This window comes from Periophthalmus magnuspinnatus, chromosome 4, assembly GCF_009829125.3.
Source record: "Periophthalmus magnuspinnatus isolate fPerMag1 chromosome 4, fPerMag1.2.pri, whole genome shotgun sequence".
NCBI classification, from domain to species: Eukaryota; Metazoa; Chordata; class Actinopteri; order Gobiiformes; family Gobiidae; genus Periophthalmus; species Periophthalmus magnuspinnatus.
Genome location: NC_047129.1, coordinates 12,543,154 through 12,562,997, shown reverse-complemented (window position 1 = coordinate 12,562,997; position 19,844 = coordinate 12,543,154). Strand labels below are relative to the sequence as shown.

The window sequence follows — 19,844 nt, the reverse complement described above, 5'->3', positions numbered from 1 at the left end:
TTTCTTACTATATAATATTTACGGTGACCCTTTACATTTACATATTCTAATTACGTCTGAGGAATCTCTTCAAAATTAATTTTTAATGGCTGTGTTGATGCTGGATCTGAGTTGCCTCACACCATCACACTGAATGCTATGTTTGCCTTCATACTGACAGAAGGCTATTTTAGAGGGTAGTATGTGGGGAGAGATATGTCAGCTGTTCAGCACCACTCTCCATCAATGTTGAAAAAGAAGAGTAAGAGTGTCCGCTTTGGGGACGGTGGCACGGCCTGGGCTGCTCTCATTTAGCAAAGTGTTTGTTTTTTATCTTAACGGCTGAATAATACTTGGACTAGTCATTTTGACAGTGGATTTTCACCTGAGGATGTATTGTTGTTGTCATTGTTGTGGCTGGACAATGACGCAGTGTACAGTAATGTATTTGGAAAATTGAATGCGTTATTAAGGTGGGTACACCTGTTCTCACTGGTTTTAGATATGTACTATTTATGAATATGAGTCCTATTGCAAATTTGTCTATAGCTGTTTTAATTTTTTGTTGGTGTTTTAATGAAACATGATAACCTACTATTGGCCTACAGTTGCTCAGCCTGAGGTCCTCCTTGCTATTTTTAGGAAAGTGTTTGTTGTATTTTAAGGTCATAATGGAGAAGGGGTGAACAACTAACTTGTATCTTTTGGCCATTAGTTGTGCTTGCAAGTGTGATGAAGTTTGTGTCAGTGCTCAGAGTATATTTAAAATGCTGATGTCACCAGTGAGAAGCCACAGGGATTATAGGCTCCTTTGCACTGGCATGCTGTGACAGGATTCAATCTCTCAGAATTTTAACATTAGTTAGATGTCAGCTATGCCATTTGATATCTATCTTTTATTTCATTATCAAAGAGTACAAAGCGGATCTTAACTTTTTGGTAATTTTAATAATTATTTTAATTCCTTATATCCAATTATTAAGTTTGTTGGATGATGTGCCAGAACCCTCTCCATGTATTTGAGCTTGACACTGACCCAAAGAATGTATTTGTGACCATTTCTTGGAGCCTTATAAAACATTATTTACAGCAACTCTTTTTGCAGCATCCATGACAATTGGGGAAGCCATATTGCTGGGTCTAAAGAGAAAGCATGGCAGACATTAAAACTGGAGTAGTAGCTGCTGCAAGTAAGAAAAAATAACCTGGTATTATCCACTGTCCTAATAATAGAAAAAAGATTGACGTTTTGTTTTTATTTGCCAGAGAACCGTTTGCAGGTTGTAAAGGGCTTGGAGGATGTGGAGGTGTCAGAATGTGAAAGTTGCTCCTTTGAGGTGACCTTGAACCTGGCCTATGTTGAGGGTGTGTGGAGTCGGGACGGGGTGCAGCTCAAGTCCAAGCCCCACTGTCGGATCAGCGCACATGGCAAAAGACACTCCCTCATCCTCAACAGGGTGAGTCTGGCGGATGCTGGGGTGCTGTCATTTCAGTCCAATGGCATTCAGACATCGTGCAGAATCATCGTCAGAGGTAAGGTTTTAGCTGTGATATCAGGTCCAACTACTGTGCATGTTACATTTCCATTGACAGATGTATTGCCTTCTACCAGCCAGAGATATTCAAATTACCAAAGATTTGGAGGATGTTGACACAGTGGAGCGACAGCAGGTGAACTTCCTTTGTGAGGTTAACCAGGTAGATGTGGATGCTCGGTGGTACAGGGATGACTGTCGAATCCGGGCTGGAGACAACATCAAGATCAGACATCAAGGTATATCTGTCTGTCTGTCTATCTAACTATTCATCAGATCTATCTGTCTGTCTCTCTGTCTCTCTCTCTCTCTCTCTCTCTCTCTCTCTCTCTCTCTCTCTCTCTCTCTCTCTCTCTCTCTCTCTCTCTCTCTCTCTCTCTCTCTCTATATATATATATATATATATATATATATATATATATATATATATATATATATATATATATATATATATATTCAGTGACAGACACACGCACACATACACATTTATTTTTATAGGTGAGAATTGTTTTGTGATTTGTTAAAATCATATTTTTTAAATCATTACATTCTTCTTGTTGAACCAGCTCTATATTGTTCCATCTTTTGCACAGCTCAGTTTGATAAAGTTCTTTCCACATTTTGAATGTTTTCAGGAAAGACCCACATCCTCAGTTTTAAGTCAGTACGGCCTGAGCATGCAGGAGAAATACGATTTACAGCTGAGCGCGTGTCTTCATATGCTACACTGACAGTAAAAGGTAGTTCATAAGTTAATTTAGATGTTTCAGGGTTTTTTTTGGTATGTTTACTGTTCGTTATGACAACACTGACAGCATCTCTTTCCTAGAGCTTCCAGTCCAAATAATTCGTCCTTTAAGAGTCAAGATAGCCATGTACCGCCACAGAGGTTTGCTGGAGTGCCAAGTGTCTCGACCTAATGCTCAGGTCAGGTGGTACAAGAGTGGGAGGGAGCTTCTGCCCAGTAAGAAGTACCAACTCATCAGTCAGGACATCTACAGACAGCTGAGCATAGACAATATCTGCTCCTCTGATGAGGATACCTACACCTGTGATGCAGGAGATGACAAAACGTCATGCCAGCTTTTTGTTGAGGGTGAGATTCATATTAAAGCAACAACCTTCTTATTGGTGTGCAGTGCTCTGTTGTAACATTTTGACTGTATTTGTAGAGCAGGCTATCACCATAGTGAAAGGAATGAGGTCAGTGGAGGTGATGGAACCAAAGCCAGCTCGGTTTAAAGTAGAGACAAATATTAAGTCAGTAAGACCTCCACGATGGGTGCTCAATGGAGAGGACCTTGAGCAGAGCCAAACTGTGGACATTGACAGAGAAGGCACAATTCATAGCCTTTGCTTCACCTCTACTGATAGCTCATTGTCTGGTCCTGTTGTCTTCGTCGCAGGAAAGAGTAAATCCACTGCTCAACTTACTGTGAAAGGTAAGAACAGAATTCATTACTGACACATTACCTTTTCTGTAATCGAAACATTGAGAGCTGAATACAGTTCTCATTTTTCAGAGCGTCCTCTCCAGGTGTCCCGTCACCTAGATGATGTAGAGGCTAAAGAGAATGCCACTGTCACCCTGAGATGTGACTTTGCCCCATCACCTCGAGTGATCCACTGGTTTAAAGGGCGCACAGCTTTAAAGACCTCCAACAAATACAGCATGAAGAGAGAAGGCAAGCGGGCAGAACTCACCATTCATGGCCTGGCTGCTGTTGATGCGGGACAGTATCGCTGCATAGCTGGAGGTGCACAGAGCACTGGAAATGTCAAGGTAGAAGGTATGTGTATTACAGTAGGGAAATGTTGGTTACACTTTATAATAACTATACCTTAATTAGCTTTAACAAAACATGAAGACTTAATTCATAATGAACAAACAGAAGATTTATTCAGAGTTATTAACTACTTTAATAAGGGGCTATAGTTAGGAGTTAAGGCTGTGAGCAGCAGTAGGTCAGTTGATTGTTGGTCTATCGATTGATCTGAAAGTTGGCAGTTCAAATCCTACTCTTGACATAAAATTATTGGTTGAGCAGACAGATCCACTGACCCACAGGTTGGCAAGTTGATTCCAGCTCCCACAGATGAATGTTGTCATTGTATCTTTGGGCAAGACACTCAAACTACCTCGTCCCCACTGGTGTATGAATGTTTGTGTGAATGGGTCAGTTCCTTGATGTAAAGCACTTTGAGTGCCTTGAAAGTGGAAAATGCTATATAAAAATGTGACTATTTGCCATTATAATTTAGTTAGGTTATTAATTAAGTTACTAAGCCTGAATCATTCTTATTAAACTATTTATTACTTGTGAATTAACTCTACTATATAAAGGGGTGTTACCAAAATGTTGATTACTTGACAATGCATATATTCTGATATTTTATTTGTTCTTTTAGTGCGAACACTTAAGTTTGTAAAACACCTTGAGGCTGTGGAGATCGAGGAGGGCGGTTCAGCCAGATTCTCGTGTGAGCTCAATTATGTTGTGGGTAATGTTGAATGGCTTCTGAACAACATCCGCCTTATTTCAAATGCCGTAAACAAGATACAGCACATGGGCACAATTCATAGCCTTTCTATTATCAAGCTTCGACCACAAGAGAGCAGAATCACATTCAAAGCAGGCCTTCTGTGTGAGACAACGTGTTTGAAAGTTAAAGGTAAATATTCACAAGACTTACAAGACACATTTAAAAGTATACTGTGTAACTTTTCTGGTGAGATGTCATTGCTTTGCTAGGACTATTCTCCAGTATGACATTATCCATCTCCAATAATCTAAACAGGTGATGTCACTAAGCTAAGTTACAGGTCAGATCAGTGGAAAGGGTACCGCACTCACAGTAAGATTGTTTACAAGGTATTTTTTAGCAATTAAAACACTTGAATATATGGAAGATTGATACGCTTTGCCATACTGTGGAACAATACAAGCAATAACATCCCCATGGAGACAAGCATGTGTTGCATCTTCAACCAGAAATGTTTCGGAGAGCATCTTTAACAAATTCGTCTTTCTTTTAGAACGTCCAGCAGTGTTTTTGAGGTCACTAGAAGATGTATCCGGGGAAGAGCAGGGTGAGGTTTGTCTGCAATGTGAGGCTTCCAAAGAGACAGTGAGTCCTATTTGGAAAAAGGATGGTGTGGTCCTCACTCCTAATGACAAACATGAGCTCCTGAAGTCTGGAACATCCCTTGCTTTAGTCATTCACTCTCTATGCAAGGAAGATACTGGAAACTACACATGTGAGCTTGGCAGCAGCAAGACCAAGGCTAAGCTTATAGTTCATGGTAGGTAGTGGAATATTTGAAGTGTCAAAATGTATAAAACATATGGTAACACATTTTTGGGCTTCCAGATTTGCACATATCAGTTGTTCAACGCCTGAGAACCTCTGTAGTAATGGAAGGAGAAAATTGTACATTCGAGTGCGTTCTTTCTCATGATCTTCATGATGAACCCTGTTGGACTATCAATGGTCAAACAGTGGTTAGCAACAACCGCATTCAGCTTGAACAGAATTGCCGCAAATACAAGCTAACCATAAATGATGCCATTCTTTCTGATGCTGGAGAAGTGGTTTTCACACTAAATGACCTAAGCTGTAGGACAATGTTCTTTGTTAAAGGTAAGGAACTCAAAAGATAAATATATATATATATAATTGAGAGTATTTTAGAGATTTGTTTCTTTGTCTTGTCTATAGAGAAGCCAGTGCACATCTTTAGAGATCTGCTGAATGTCAAAGCAGTCCCAGGTGAGGATGCGGAGCTGAGCTGTGAGATCACAAAACCAGATGTCACCATCCACTGGCTTAAAAATGGCCGCCTTCTGAGACCAAGCCCTAAGTATTTGATGAGTGTGGAAAACAACATGGCACGACTTTTAGTCACTAACACAACTATCAAGGATTCTGGGGAGTACTGCTGTGAGGCGGATGGAGTCGCAACAAGGGCCAAGCTTGAGATTAGAGGTAGCTGGAAATAGAGAAAGAAAAGTACATTTATAGGTTTAACATGATTTTAATTCTGTAATTTCTGTACAGAACTCCAGCACACATTTGCACGGGAGTTGAAAGACACCCGTGGAGAGGAAAAAGGGAAAGCAGTCCTGGAGTGTGAGACTAGGCGACCTGCCAAACGCGTGAAATGGCTCAAAGGTATGGTGGAACTGCGGGCTGGAAGAAAGTATGTCATGAAACAGAAAGGTGTGTTACTGTCGCTGACCATCACCTCCCTGGAGAAGACTGATACAGACATTTATATTTGTGATGTCGGTACCATGCAAAGCCGGGCCCAGCTTACTGTACAAGGTGAGATTTTGAGTCTGTATGTAGTTATTTTTAATTATTGGTGGCCATCACACAGTCCATAATTCAACCCCCTTTTTTCATCAGTGGACACAAGAGCTGCAGTTTAGTAGATGGCCTGACACTTGTGTGTCAAACTAACACATTTTGTCCCTGTCTAACTCAGTCATAACCTCCAGGGAAAAAAAAAAAGTTTGTTGAAGTCAAGTATGAAGAGTTCATTTGCAAAAACAGCTATATGAAAAAAAAGTGTCAAAGGCTTACAATCTTACTTCTTTAGTTGAATAAATACATTATTCCATCCTTTCTTAAGCAAATCCCCTTAACTATATTGTTATTAATGATATGGTAGAATGTGGTAATAAAAAGAAAAAGAACTTTGTGACAAATTTTCAAGACTCTATGCTTGTGTAATTTACTTCAGCTGTCAGTGTTGTGCTTGATTTCAACATCTTTATATTTGAACCACATTTAGGCGGTGTTTAAACTTCCATTGCATTTTGCTTTTAGATGAGAAAGTTACCATTTTGGAAGAACTTGAAGATGTCCAGTGTCTTGAAGGTGATACTGTGACTTTTCGGTGTCGCATCTGTCCCAGTGATTATGTCAGCGTGAAGTGGTATTTGGATGAAACTCTGCTCTACACGAATGAACTCAATGAGATCCAAGTCATTCAAGGAGGTTACCATACGCTTACATTTAAACAGCTCGCTCGCAAAGACACAGGCACCATTTCGTTCTCAGCTGGTGACAAGCGTTCATATGCGTCACTGCTGGTTAGAGGTAAGTTTTGTCATTCAAAAATATCAAACTTTATTTAAACTTAAACGTGGTGTCTTTGCCTTACCAGAAAGAAGACCTACTATTATTAAAGCATTGGAGGACTGTGAGGCAGTGGAAGGAGGTGGTCTGGTGTTGTCATGTGTTACATCTAAACCATGTCATATCTTGTGGTACAAAGATGGCTGCTTGATGTGGAGCTCATCCAGGTACTATGCCAGCCGCTCTGAATGTGAAGCTCGCCTTACAATCCGTGAGGTCCTGCCAAGTGACGCAGGGGTATATGAGTGCAGTGCTGGCTCTGTTATTACCAGTGCTGTCATCACTGTAAAAGGTAATCTTTATTATTATTTACTTTATTTTATACTAACAGTAATATTTTAGTTAGAGGTGGGTATTTACATTTACTTTTGAAAAACTGTACTCTGAATAGTTTCCAGACACCATAGATTTAAAGACCTACTTAAGGACAGTGAAATAGTACTCTTACTTCTGTGAGTAAGTCTACTAGTGATAAGACTTTATGTTGATAATAGACATAAATTTTGCACTGCTCATTCTGATTATTTTGTTTTACTCATTATTGTGGTTTATCCTTTGATACCAGATTTTCAGTGTTATTAATTATTTTGTCCTTAATGCCATTTCAAATCAAATGTTTTGCCCAGACAGTTACTCTTACAGTTAATCTTGTTTCAGTAGTAGTTTCCTCAAATACTTTTTGACTCTTACCTTAGTAATTTCTTGGTCTGCTACTTTATACTTCTACAATACATGTGTGATATTATTTTGAAGTAACATTACTCCTACTCAAGTAGAATTTCCACCTGATATTATTATGAATTTAGCCACTTACTAGTATTGTATTGTAATAGCTATTCCAGCAGAGTTCCTCCAAACGTTAATGTTCATGGAGGCCAAAGAAGGTGAGACTGTGACCCTGACGTGTGAGTACTCTCTGCCTGGAGTCCTGGTTCACTGGTGGAAGGGCCTGGAGGGCATACGGTCTGGTGAAAAGTTTGTCATAAAACAAAGAAAGACTATTAACTCCCTCACCATCAAATCGGTCAAACCGGACGACTCCGGAGAATACACCTGCCAGTGCCGCAACCACCGCTCTTCAGCTTGCCTCAAAGTTCACGGTAAATCCATATAACATTGCTGTGCCTTTCTGACTATGTTTACATGCACACCAAAAATCTGATCATTATCTGTTATCATATTGTTGAAATGTCATGTAAACCTCCCTCGTGCTATTCATACATGTGCAAATTGGATCAAACAAACGTGGCCAGGACAAAACTGAAAGAGAAAATGTTAAACATTGAAAAATTTATTTTAAAATTAAATCTATTTTGTCTTCCAAGTACAGCTTTTTCGCTTAAATCCAAATGCGTTTTTGTTTATCAGATTTCTCTTGTGCATGTAAACACACATCACAAATTTTATCTCATAATTGGATAATCAGATTATTCTAGTTCTAGTTCTACCTGTGGTTCAAATCTGATTTTTACTGGCCATGAAAATGTACAATATTGGCCTTTGTATAAAAACACTTTCTTTCTTTCTTCCAGCTATTCCTATTACATTTGTTCAACCCCTTAAGTCTATCCAAACAGATGAAGGCACAAATGTGATACTGCGTTGTGAATTGTCTAAGCCTGGTGTTCCAGTGCAATGGTGGAAAGAAGATGAGATTTTGAGAAATGGGGTAAAGCACCAAATAAGGAAATGGGAAACCACTTTGGAGCTTATGATATGGAAACCTGTTCCATCAGACAGTGGGGTATACAGCTGTGTGTGTGCTGACCAAAGGACCTCAGCCAATGTCAACATTATAGGTAGGTAATGACAGAAAGTAATTGCATTGCTATTGATGCTCAGAATTAGAAAAAGATTCTGAAAAAAATCAGAAAAATATCAACAATAACTAAATAAAAGGCATTCATAAAAAATAAAATAAAATATCAAAGCCTATGAGATCATTTCCTGTTTTTTTGTTTTTTTTCCCCCCCTTAAGCACTTCCCATCACATTTAAGCAAAAGCTCCGGAATGTTGTGATAGAAGAAGGAAATGTTGCTATTCTTCGATGTGAGCTGTCCAAACCTGGTTATTCTGTAGAGTGGAGGAGAAGAGGAGAGGAGCACATAAGAAATGGAGAGAAATACCACATCCGACAGAGGGAAACACTGGTGGAACTCAGGATCTGTGATGTGATGCCAGAGGACAGCGACATCTATACTTGTGTTTGTGAAAACATTGAGACCACAGCAACTCTTACTGTGAACGGTATAGTTATTCACTTTTAATCACTCAATTAAACCTATTTCAATGATATAATATTTGAATTATATTTTTCAGCTGTGCCAATCACTTTTAGACAGAAACTGAAAAATATTCAAATTGAAGAAGGGTTGAATATTACACTTCACTGTGAGGTTTCCAAACCCAATGTCCCAGTAGAGTGGAGTCTTGGAGGGGAACTGTTAGAAAATGAAGAAAAGTATCAAATAAAAGAACGAGGTACACTCCATGAGCTGGTTATTATAGATGCTGAACCAGAGGACAGTGGAGTCTACACTTGCACATGTAGGGAGCAAAGAACAAAGTCTACAGTCAAAGTTGTCGGTATGTTGATTAACTGTAGAAAAAAAATCTATATGGTGATGTTCATTTTATATATATATATATATATATATATATATATATATATATATATATATATATATATATATATATATATATATTATATATATATATATATATATATATATATATATATATATATATATATATATATATATAATTATTTTTTTTATTTTGTTTTAGCCATTCCTGCTACATTCAGAGTCACCCTCAAAAACCAGCAGATTGAGGAGGGAAGCAGTGTGACTTTACGTTGTGAGCTCTCAAAGAAGGGAGTACCTGTGCAGTGGCAGAGGAACGGTGCCCTGATATCAGAGGAACTATCTCGAGGGAGGTATCAGATTAAACAAGAAGGAAAAACAGTCCAGTTGACCATTGACAAAGTCCAACTGGAAGATGGGGGAAAGTACAGCTGCATCACTGGAGATGAGAAAACATCAGCTGAACTTAATGTTAAGCGTGAGTGTCTAAAGATACTATAGTAACATCACTCTCAGGAAAGTGCCTATGGATTTAATTAACGTGTCTCATACATATTTTAGCTCTTCCTGTAACATTCAAACGTGAGCTTCAACGGATTATTGTGAAAGAGGGGGATACTGGTACTTTAAGCTGTGAGCTCTCCAAACCTGGAGCACCAGTTGAATGGAGAAAAGGCAGAGCCCTCCTGAAACCAGGCACCAAATATGAGATGAAGCAAGAAGGAAAAATAACAAAATTAATTATAAACCAAATAGAAGATAGCGATGCAGGCAATTATACATGTAAGACTAAAGACAGCCAGACAACAGCTGAGCTTGTTGTAAGAGGTAAGGTGCACAATGTGTGCTATTCTGTATGTACATTGTGTAGTATTATCCAAATGAGTATTATGTGTAACTACAATGTTTTTTCCCCAATGTATTCAATAGTATCAGCGAAGCGCAAGTGTAACAGAGGTCAGCTTCAAAGCTCCAATCTTGAATTCTATTCATAGTGTGAACTCCATTTACGATCCCATTTTTATTTTGGTGATATTAGAGACATGTTAACAAAAATCATTTCTTAGCACAACGTCCATCATTTACACAAACAGAATGGATTATTAAAGCAATCCATTCTTTTCATTATCATAGTCAAATATTGATTAAATAAGTGCTTGAGTGCCTTGAAGGTGGAAAAGCGCTATATAAAAATGTGACCATTTACCATTAACCCTTATGTACCTGTGTACTGAATGTCACATTGCTTGCTCCCCCCAAAGCAGTATAATTAATCTGTAAAGCTCATTACAGTAATCAGATACAATCTGTCTGTTAACATATGTATGTGGAGTACCTCATTGACCATGTTCTGTAAATACTAAAGTAGTCTGCAAATACGCACTTAGCATCATTCTCAGCTGAACATCTCTAGACTCCTTTAGTACTTTGTGCTATTTGGAATTATTACAACAAAAAATAACATATATTCTGGTCACTTGCAGACACCCCTCCGAGCTTTAAAACACCTCTACGTAACCAAGAAGTAATGGAGGGCAACAGTGTGCTTCTGCACTGTGAGCTTAACAAACCGGCCTCCTCAGTGGAGTGGAGGAGACAAGGTGAAGTCCTTCGGAACGGAGACAAATATCAGATGAGGAAGAAAGACCTGTTGTTGGAACTGAAGATAATGAAAATTGATATTGATGATGGAGGAGAATATATCTGTATATGTGGTGATCAGAGGACAGCTGCAATCATCATGGTCAATGGTGAGTGTTGAGTGTGGCTGTACTAGATAGTATGTGAGAGTAGTGAGAGTAACGAAATACAAGTAGTAAAATTTTACAGTGGATGCTTTTTACTTTTACTTCACTACATTTCAGAGCAGGTATTTGTATTATTCTACTCCACTACATTTTTAAATCGGACTGAAAGTGTACTTTTCATATGATTTGAGGGCTTATTTTTTCCATGGTTGTTGTAACATCCGGACTGAAGTTTTTGAGTTCAAGCATCGGCTTTGAGCAAAAATGAATACACAAAATTAATAAGAAAATTTATATTGCTACTACAAAAATATGTATATTTTTTAAATCAATATCACTACATTTTACATTTTAACAAATTAACAGCATTTGTGTGAAATACTTTTGCTTTTTACTCTAAAAATAAATTTTTAAATAGGTACTTAAATACTTTTACTTAAGTAGATTTTTTCATGTGATACTTTCACTTTTAATTGAGTAACTTTTTACTTCAGTATCTGTACAAAATTGAGTACTTCATCCACCACTGTACTTTTGACACTAACAATATTTATTTACCAGACATGTTGTAGCTGGCTGCCTTTACTAAGCTGCAAATGTCTATGACTTTTTTGTGAAGTAGCACAAATTTGACTCTACAACCATTCAACAGAGCAGCCAATTAACTACTATCTGGATATTCTTCAACCATTCAAGAAATCAGTCACATTTCTCACATTTTATGATCCCTCTAGAGCGTCCAATCAAATTCGTCCAAGAACTGAGGAATATTGAGATGCAGGAAGGAAACGGGGTGACTCTGTGCTGTCAGCTGTCCAAACCTGATTTCTTTGTGCAATGGATGAAAGGAGATACTGAGCTAGCAAATGGAGAGAAGTATCAAATGAAGCAAAACGACTGCACAGCGGAACTTCTTATCAAGAAAAGCCAACCAGCTGACAGTGGCCTATACAGCTGTGTGTGTGAAGACATTAAATCAACAGCTAATGTCTTAATTACAGGTACTAAAAACAGTATCATATTATTTCTCCATTCAAACATTGTCATAACTTCATGGTGCATTTCATTGTCTATTTTTGTTTAGCTATTCCAGTGACATTTAAACAGAAGTTAAAGAACCAGGAAGCTGTGGAGGAGGGCAATGTGACCCTACGCTGTGAGCTTTCTAAGTCAGGAACCCCGGTGGAGTGGCGGAAAGAGGCTCAGCTCCTGATCAGTGGACAGAAGTATCAGATGAAGCAGGAGGGAAGAGTGGCTGAGATGGTGATCAATGATTTAACACAGAAGGATGCTGGGGAGTACAATTGTTCTGTTGGCAATGTTGTCACTACTGCTGAAATCAAAGTAAGAGGTAAGTGTCAAAATGATTTTAGCTAAAGAAAGAAAGAAAAGTGTGTGGCAGTTCTATCAGAATATTAGAGTTTTTTAATTAATGTGTTGTTTCTTGCAGAATTACCAGTTACGTTTAAAAAAGAGTTGGAGAATTTGGAGGTTAAAGAAGGAGACAGTGCTGTTTTGTGTTGCGAGCTTTCAAAGCCTGGTGCAGCTGTGGACTGGAGAAAAGGCAGAGTTGTCCTGAAGCCTGGGTACAAATATGAGATGAAATGGGAGGAATCTTTTGCAAAACTGATCATTAACAATGCAGAGGAAGAGGATGCTGGCAAATACATCTGCAAGACCAAGCACAGCCAATCAGCAGCCGAGCTTACTGTGACATGTAAGATGCACCATGATAACTCATAGCAAAGAAATGCAACTAACACTCTATTCTTGTTGTGTAGCACCTCCAGTTACATTCAAGACAAGGTTAAAGAACCAACAGGTGGAGGAGGAGAACAACTTAACTCTCAGTTGTGAGCTATCCAAACCTGGTCTTAATGTGGAATGGAGGAAAGGGGAAGAAATTCTGAAAAGTAATTTTAAATATCAGATTAAAAACCGAGAAAGCATCAAGGAGCTTATCATAAAGAATGCACAGCTAGATGACACTGGTCTCTACAGTTGTACCTATGGTGATGTCAAAACAATAGCCAACATCACCATCACACGTAAGAAACCGTGATAGTTAGTTTTGACCTAATGGCACAATGTAAAATATATTATAATTCTTTTTTGCAGCTATTCCTTTGGCATTTAAAATGGGACTCAAGAATCAGGAGGCAGCTGAAGGAGGAAATGTTGTTCTTCACTGTGAACTGTCCAGGGCTGGGGTACCTGTGCAGTGGTGGAAAGGAGAGGACCAGATCTATCATGGAGGTAGATTCCAGATGAGTCTCTCTGGAAAGACTGCAGAGATGAAGATCAGAAACATCCAACCAGAAGATGTTGGCGAGTACAGTTGTGTTTTTGGTGACCAAAAAACAACAGCTGAGGTTAACGTGAGAGGTACTCAAGGCAGTACATCTGCATTTATTCATATTTTCTTTTTTATGTTGACAACTCTTTTTCTTTTCTTTTTAGCTGCAGCCTCTGTATTCTTTGAAAAAGAATTGCAGGACCAGGCAATAATGGAAGGCAAATCTGTAATATTTTCCTGTGAGGTTTCCAGTGCTAACGTCCCAGTCACTTGGAAAAAGGACAACACTACAATTGAACAGGGCAGTCAATTTGTTATCAAAAAGAAAGGTCCCATGCATACACTAGAGATCAAGCATTTGGAACTTAAAGATGGAGGAGAATATTCTTGTATTACCAGGGGTAAAAAGACCACAGGAAAACTGGTTGTGAGAGGTGAGTACAATTTTGTCTTTTACAGGATGTTTTAAGGGGCACATGATAGACTGCTGTTTCATTTGCAACTTCTTAGCAAATATAGTTGAATAATATTTTCCGATTTATACAATTATTATTTTTGCACCCCTTCTCATAGAGCGTGTGAGGATTGTTTCTGGACTAAATGATGTGACAGTGACAGCTGGACAAGATGCTATATTTGTGTGTGAGCTCAGCCATGCAGATGTGAGTGAGGGAGTCTGGTGGCTGGGCTCCACCCCACTGCAGAAAAATGATATGAACCAGATGATCTGTGATGGCCGACAACACCGACTGGTCCTTTTAATGACTACAACTGAGGAGACCGGCACAGTGGCATTTGTAATTGGTGAAGAGAGGACATCGGCTCAACTTTTAGTCATTCCCAAGCCAAAGGGTAAAAGTTGTAACACATTAAACAAAAGGTACTGGACTGTCTGAAAATGCTTATTCTCTATTCTTTCTAAGTTTTATTTGAGGAGAAGCCCAAAGATGTTTCAGCCTTGGAAGGACAAATGGCAACATTGTCCTGCAAGACCTCTGATTTGACCACCCAAGTTACATGGAGGCGTAATCATATTCCCCTCCATAACAGTGACAAATACAAGATATATAAAGAGGGTAAAGTCAACATACTGCTAATTTATGATGTGGATCCTCTGGATACTGGTTGCTACTCATGTGATACAGGCGATGTACAGAGTAGTGCAAAACTTACAGTGACAGGTAAGAACAAAAGCAGTTATCAGAGTTTATACACCTTATGCTAAAGTATTTTTCTCTTTATTTCCCAGAACTTCCACCATTTTTCCAAGAGGACTTGCAAAGCATTGAGGCTGAGGAAGGAGAAACTGCCTCCTTGTACTGTGAGTTATCTAAACTTGGAGTACCTATACAGTGGAAGAAGGATAGGCAGCCAATTAGGGCCAGTAGGAAGTATGATATTAAGCAAGATGGCTGCTTCCTCCAACTTATCATCAAGGATCTTAAACCTGAGGACAGTGGCAGCTACAGCTGCCAGGCAGGAAGTGCAGAGACCACAACCACAGTGTCAGTAAAAGGTTTGGCCATATACATGTCTGCACTTGCTTTGTTTGATGAACAGGTACCTACTAACTGTTTGTACTTGAATGGATTCACAGAGCCTCCTCCATTCTTTAAGAAAGCCTTACGAAGCATTGAGGCAAATGAAGGAAGTGTTGCCTCCTTGCAGTGTGAGTTATCCAGACCAGGGGCACAGGTCCAGTGGAGGAAGAACCGCCTCCCACTTAGGGCCAGCAAAAAATATGAGATGACCCAGGATGGCAGATGTGCTGTACTAGAGATTAAAGATGTAACTCCTGAAGACAAAGGAAACTACACGTGTCAAGTAGGAAATACAGAGACAACAGCCACAGTTTCAGTCAAAGGTTTGCTTTTATATACACAAAGTCACTTTACTTGTATCAACGTATACAAACTCATATCAAGTTTTACATTGAACTGTTCAGTACTGATTTGGTTGTAACATTTTTCTAGAACTGCCTCCCTTCTTTAAAGTGGAATTACAAAATGTTGAGGCTGATGAGGAAGATACAGTTTCTCTATACTGTGAATTGTCCAAGCCAGTTACTACAGCGCAGTGGAAGAAGAATCGACTACCACTAAAATCCAGTAGAAACTATGAAATTGAACAAGATGGATGCCAACACTATTTCCATATCAAGAAGCTTAATCTGGAAGACAGTGGAAGCTACACATGTCAAGTGGGAAACATAGAGACCTCTGCAACTCTCTCAGTAAAAGGTGGGCCCTTAATAAACAAAAAAAATATACATTTTTCCATTGTCCACTTCACAGTAGCTATGTTTTCCCTAATTACCTTTTTCCAGAACTTCCATTGTTCTTCAAGATTGATTTACAAAATGTTGAGGTCGAAGAGGAAGGGACCGCCACCTTGTTCTGTGAACTGTCTAAGCCCGGAGTAGTAGTGCAATGGAAAAAGAATTGGACACTGTTAAGAGCCAGTAGAAAATATGAAATGAAAGAAGATGGATGCTACCACCAACTTCTCATCAAAGATGTTAAACCTGAAGACAATGGCAGTTACATTTGTCAAGCCGGAAATGCAGAGACCACGGCAAAACTGTTTGTAAAAGGTCTGTAATTACATTATATAAACAAACATATGTGTAATATGTATGTTTGTGTAATAAGTAAGTTTGTGACCATATTCTGTTCTCTATGATTATTCCAGAGGTTACATCAGTCTTTGTTGAAGAGCTCCACAATGTTGTAGCTGAGGAAGGAGGCTCAGCTTCTCTGTTCTGTGAACTGTCTAAGCCTGGAGTGCCTGTCCAGTGGAAGAAAAATAGACAACAACTTAGAACCAATAGTAAATATGAAATGAAGCAGGATGGTTGCCGTGTACAACTCCTTATCAAAGATCTAAAACTTGAGGACAGAGGCAACTACACATGCCAAGTTGGAACTGTTGAAACAACTGCAAAACTGACCGTCAAAGGTATGAATTCTACTTTTTGTAATTATTAAAATACTTTTGCTTTTTACTATTTCACAATTTGCTCTGTACTTTTTCAGAGCTCCCTCCATTTTTGAAAGAACTGGAGAATGTCACAGCTGAAGAGGGCAGCACAGTCTCTCTTCGTTGTCAGCTTTCCAAGCCCGATGTAGCGCAGTGGAAGAAGAGTAGGCTGACACTGAGAGCCAGCAAGAAATATGAGATGATACAAGATGGCTGTTTTGTTCAGCTTAATATTAAAGATCTTGTTCTTGAAGATGGTGGGAGATACACATGCATAGTAACAGGCGCTGAAACAACAGCAACTCTGACAGTTGAAGGTATGATGTGATGACCTGCATTCTGATGGATGATTTATTTAATTGTCATACGTTCCAAAGCATATGAAAACACATTTTTTTACATACATTTGCAGAGGTGCTACCTTACTTCACAGAGGACCTTCAAAACATAGAGGCTGAGGAGGGATTTTCTGCCACCGTGCAATGTAAAGTGTCTAAATGTGGGGTCTCGGCACAATGGAAAAAGAACAGGCTGCCACTAAGAGCAAGCAGAAAATATGAAATGAAACAAGATGGTTACCTTCTTCAGCTCCGCATTACTGATCTTATACTTGAAGACAGTGGCAGCTACTCTTGTCACGTCGGGAGTGCAGAGACTACTTCAAAGTTGTCTGTAAGAGGTACGCATTAATGACAGTTCTATGCAGTGTTGTAGACAAATGTTAGTACTTTATTGATATTTTAACTCTTTTTCTATATAGAACAACCACCATTTTTCACAAAGAAGTTACATTGTACTCAAGCAGAAGAAGGAGCCCTTATCACATTTTGTTGTGAACTTTCCAAATCTGGACTGTCTGTGCAATGGAAAAAGAATGCACAACCTTTGAAAGCTGACAATAAGTTTGAAATTAAACAAAACGGATGCTACCACGAACTTAAGATAAAAGATCTTAAGCTTGAAGACAGTGGCAGCTACACATGTCAGTTTGAAAACACAGAGACTTCTGCTACGCTGTCTGTCAAAGGTATCTTAACTGAGTCTGTTTCACATATTTCTTCTCAATATTATAGATTTGGTTTAATAGTTTATTAATACTTTGATTTGTTTATATCGGTTCTCCAGAGGTCCCTGTATTCTTCAAGAAAGTCTTACAAAATGTGGAGGCACAAGAAGAGGGTTCAGCATCATTCTTTTGCGAGTTGTCTAAGCCTATGGCATCTGTACAATGGAGGAAGAACACACAACCTCTGAGAGCCAACAGGAAGTATGAATTAAAACAAGATGGCTGCCTTCTGTATCTCCAAATAAAGGATCTCAGACCTGAAGACAGTGACAGCTACACTTGTCAAACTGGAAGTATAGAGACCACTGCTAGACTTATGGTTAAAGGTATTGTATATTCTCTTTCGACTCTATTATAATCATGATACCAGAGCTTCAGCTTGTTACCTTGTTTTTGTTTATCTAGAGCTCCCAGTATTTTTCAAGATTCCGTTGCAAAATGTGACTGCAGAAGAAGAAGGAACTGCCTCTCTCAGCTGTGAGTTGTCCAAGCCTGGAGCCTGTGTACAATGGAAGAAGAATCAGCAGCCACTGGGGCCCAGCAAGAAATATGAATTGAAGCAAGATGGCTGCTGTGTTAAGCTTAACATTAAGGATCTTAAACTTGAGGACAGTGGTATTTACTCATGTCAAGCAGGAAGCACAGAGACCTCAGCAACACTTTCAGTAAAAGGTATTACACAGACCAATATATTCATATTGTACAATTATTTTATTTTATATTGTATTGTCTTGTTTTTCTAAAAAAAAAAAAAAAATCCAAGAGCTCCCACCATTCTTTAGAGTTCTGTTACAAAATGTGACAACAGAGGAAGAAGGAACTGCCATGTTGTCATGTGAGCTGTCTAAAGCTGGAGTCTTCGCACACTGGAAGAAGAACCAGCAACCATTGCGGGCCAATAGAAAGTATGAAATGAAACAGGATGGATGCTGCCTTCAACTTCACATTAAAGATATTAAACCTGAAGATAGTGGCAGCTATACATGTGAAGCAAAAAGCGCACAAACTACTGCTACTGTGGCAGTAAAAGGTATTTATCAGTGGCTCTTATGCTGCAAGCAAAAAAGGTCAAAAGAAAAGCATATCAACATAAATTCAAAAATAAATTCATAGTCATTGTTTGTTTTTCTTTCTCAGAAAAACCTGTATTCTTCAAAAAAGGCCTGGAAAATGTGAAGGCTGAAGAAGAGAGTCATGTCACCTTGGGCTGTGAGCTGTCTAAGTCTGTAGCATCAGTACAATGGAGGAAGAATCAGCAGCCACTCAGAGCAAACAAGAAATATGAAATAAAACAAGATGGCTGTCTCCTCCAGCTCGTCATTAAAGACTTAAAACCTGAAGACAGTGGCAGCTACTCTTGTCATACAGGGGGTGCTGAGACTGTGGCTACAGTCACAGTAATAGGTACTTATAATTACTTGTGATTATACTGCAAAACTGTTCTCCATTAACAGTTTACTTATACCCAATCTGTTTTTACAGAGCTCCCACTCGTCTTTAATGTACAATTACATGATGTGGTGGCAAAATCAGACAGTACTGCCTCTCTGTCCTGTGAGCTGTCTAAGCCTGGAATTTCAGTGCAATGGAAAAAGAACAGGCAACCTCTGAGGGCCAATAAAAAATATGATATTAAACAAAATGGCCTCAACCACCAACTTCTCATCAAAGATCTCAAACCTGAGGACAGTGGCAGCTACACATGTCAAGCAGGAAGTGCGGAAACCACAGCAACACTGTCAGTTAAAGGTAGGAACTAAAATGTTTAAATTGACCTTTATCTCTAGAAAATCACAAATCCACCTACTGTCTGCCTATTTTGTAGAACTTGCTCCATTCTTCAGCAAAAAATTACAAAATGTTGATACTGAAGAGGGCTGCACAGTCTCTCTGTCCTGTGAACTCTCGAAACCCGGAGTGCCAGTCCAGTGGAGGAAGAACAGACAAGAGCTGAAAGGCGGTGGCAAATATGAAATGAAGCAAGATGGCTGCCTTGTACAACTCAACATCCAGGATGTGAGTCTGGAGGACAAAGGAAGCTACACTTGCCAGGCAGGAAGTGCAGAGACCACAGCAAATGTAGTAGTCAAAGGTATTATTTCTTTCCTTCTGTAGTCAGTGATTGTTTTTATTTATTTTTAAAGGAAATAATTATTCAAACATGCAAATGTCAATCATCACCATTTTAACATGATTTTGATTTTTTCAGAGGTCCCAATTTTCTTCAAAAAAGCATTTAAGCATGTAGAAGTTGATCAGGGAACTACAGTGTCCTTGCTCTGTGAAATTTCCAAGCCTGGACTTGTGCAATGGAAAAAGAACACAACTCAGCTGAGAGCTGATAGCAAGTATGAAATGAAGCAAACAGGCTGCTGTGTGGAACTTAACATCAGAGATGTTCAGCCTGAAGACAGTGGCAGTTACACATGTCATGTAGGAACAGCAGTAACGACAGCAGATGTAAAAATAATAGGTATGTTTGATGTAATTTTTTACGTTTGAAATATAAC

General features: G+C 38.9%; 1 protein-coding gene across 1 annotated transcript in view; it reads left to right on the top strand.

The window, feature by feature from the left end:
* Nucleotides 1-258: 258 nt before the first annotated feature.
* obscna (obscurin, cytoskeletal calmodulin and titin-interacting RhoGEF a) overlaps nt 259-19,844 on the top strand; it is a 34,690-nt gene continuing 15,104 nt past the window's right edge. Inside the window, exons 1-45 of the mRNA XM_055221101.1 lie at nt 259-452; nt 1,085-1,169; nt 1,246-1,512; nt 1,592-1,753; nt 2,150-2,254; nt 2,344-2,610; nt 2,687-2,956; nt 3,038-3,304; nt 3,924-4,187; nt 4,552-4,818; nt 4,887-5,156; nt 5,235-5,501; nt 5,574-5,840; nt 6,348-6,620; nt 6,688-6,951; nt 7,493-7,759; nt 8,192-8,458; nt 8,638-8,907; nt 8,980-9,246; nt 9,448-9,723; nt 9,807-10,073; nt 10,730-10,996; nt 11,728-11,994; nt 12,078-12,344; nt 12,444-12,710; nt 12,775-13,041; nt 13,112-13,378; nt 13,454-13,723; nt 13,863-14,141; nt 14,213-14,470; nt 14,539-14,805; nt 14,887-15,153; nt 15,263-15,529; nt 15,616-15,882; nt 15,981-16,247; nt 16,325-16,585; nt 16,681-16,947; nt 17,029-17,295; nt 17,394-17,660; nt 17,740-18,006; nt 18,098-18,364; nt 18,472-18,738; nt 18,817-19,083; nt 19,160-19,426; nt 19,544-19,807. Of these exons, the coding sequence (XP_055077076.1) occupies nt 1,133-1,169; nt 1,246-1,512; nt 1,592-1,753; nt 2,150-2,254; nt 2,344-2,610; nt 2,687-2,956; nt 3,038-3,304; nt 3,924-4,187; nt 4,552-4,818; nt 4,887-5,156; nt 5,235-5,501; nt 5,574-5,840; nt 6,348-6,620; nt 6,688-6,951; nt 7,493-7,759; nt 8,192-8,458; nt 8,638-8,907; nt 8,980-9,246; nt 9,448-9,723; nt 9,807-10,073; nt 10,730-10,996; nt 11,728-11,994; nt 12,078-12,344; nt 12,444-12,710; nt 12,775-13,041; nt 13,112-13,378; nt 13,454-13,723; nt 13,863-14,141; nt 14,213-14,470; nt 14,539-14,805; nt 14,887-15,153; nt 15,263-15,529; nt 15,616-15,882; nt 15,981-16,247; nt 16,325-16,585; nt 16,681-16,947; nt 17,029-17,295; nt 17,394-17,660; nt 17,740-18,006; nt 18,098-18,364; nt 18,472-18,738; nt 18,817-19,083; nt 19,160-19,426; nt 19,544-19,807 (11,266 nt within the window). The 5' untranslated portion in view covers nt 259-452; nt 1,085-1,132. The remainder of the gene's footprint in view (nt 453-1,084; nt 1,170-1,245; nt 1,513-1,591; nt 1,754-2,149; nt 2,255-2,343; nt 2,611-2,686; nt 2,957-3,037; nt 3,305-3,923; nt 4,188-4,551; nt 4,819-4,886; nt 5,157-5,234; nt 5,502-5,573; nt 5,841-6,347; nt 6,621-6,687; nt 6,952-7,492; nt 7,760-8,191; nt 8,459-8,637; nt 8,908-8,979; nt 9,247-9,447; nt 9,724-9,806; nt 10,074-10,729; nt 10,997-11,727; nt 11,995-12,077; nt 12,345-12,443; nt 12,711-12,774; nt 13,042-13,111; nt 13,379-13,453; nt 13,724-13,862; nt 14,142-14,212; nt 14,471-14,538; nt 14,806-14,886; nt 15,154-15,262; nt 15,530-15,615; nt 15,883-15,980; nt 16,248-16,324; nt 16,586-16,680; nt 16,948-17,028; nt 17,296-17,393; nt 17,661-17,739; nt 18,007-18,097; nt 18,365-18,471; nt 18,739-18,816; nt 19,084-19,159; nt 19,427-19,543; nt 19,808-19,844) is intronic.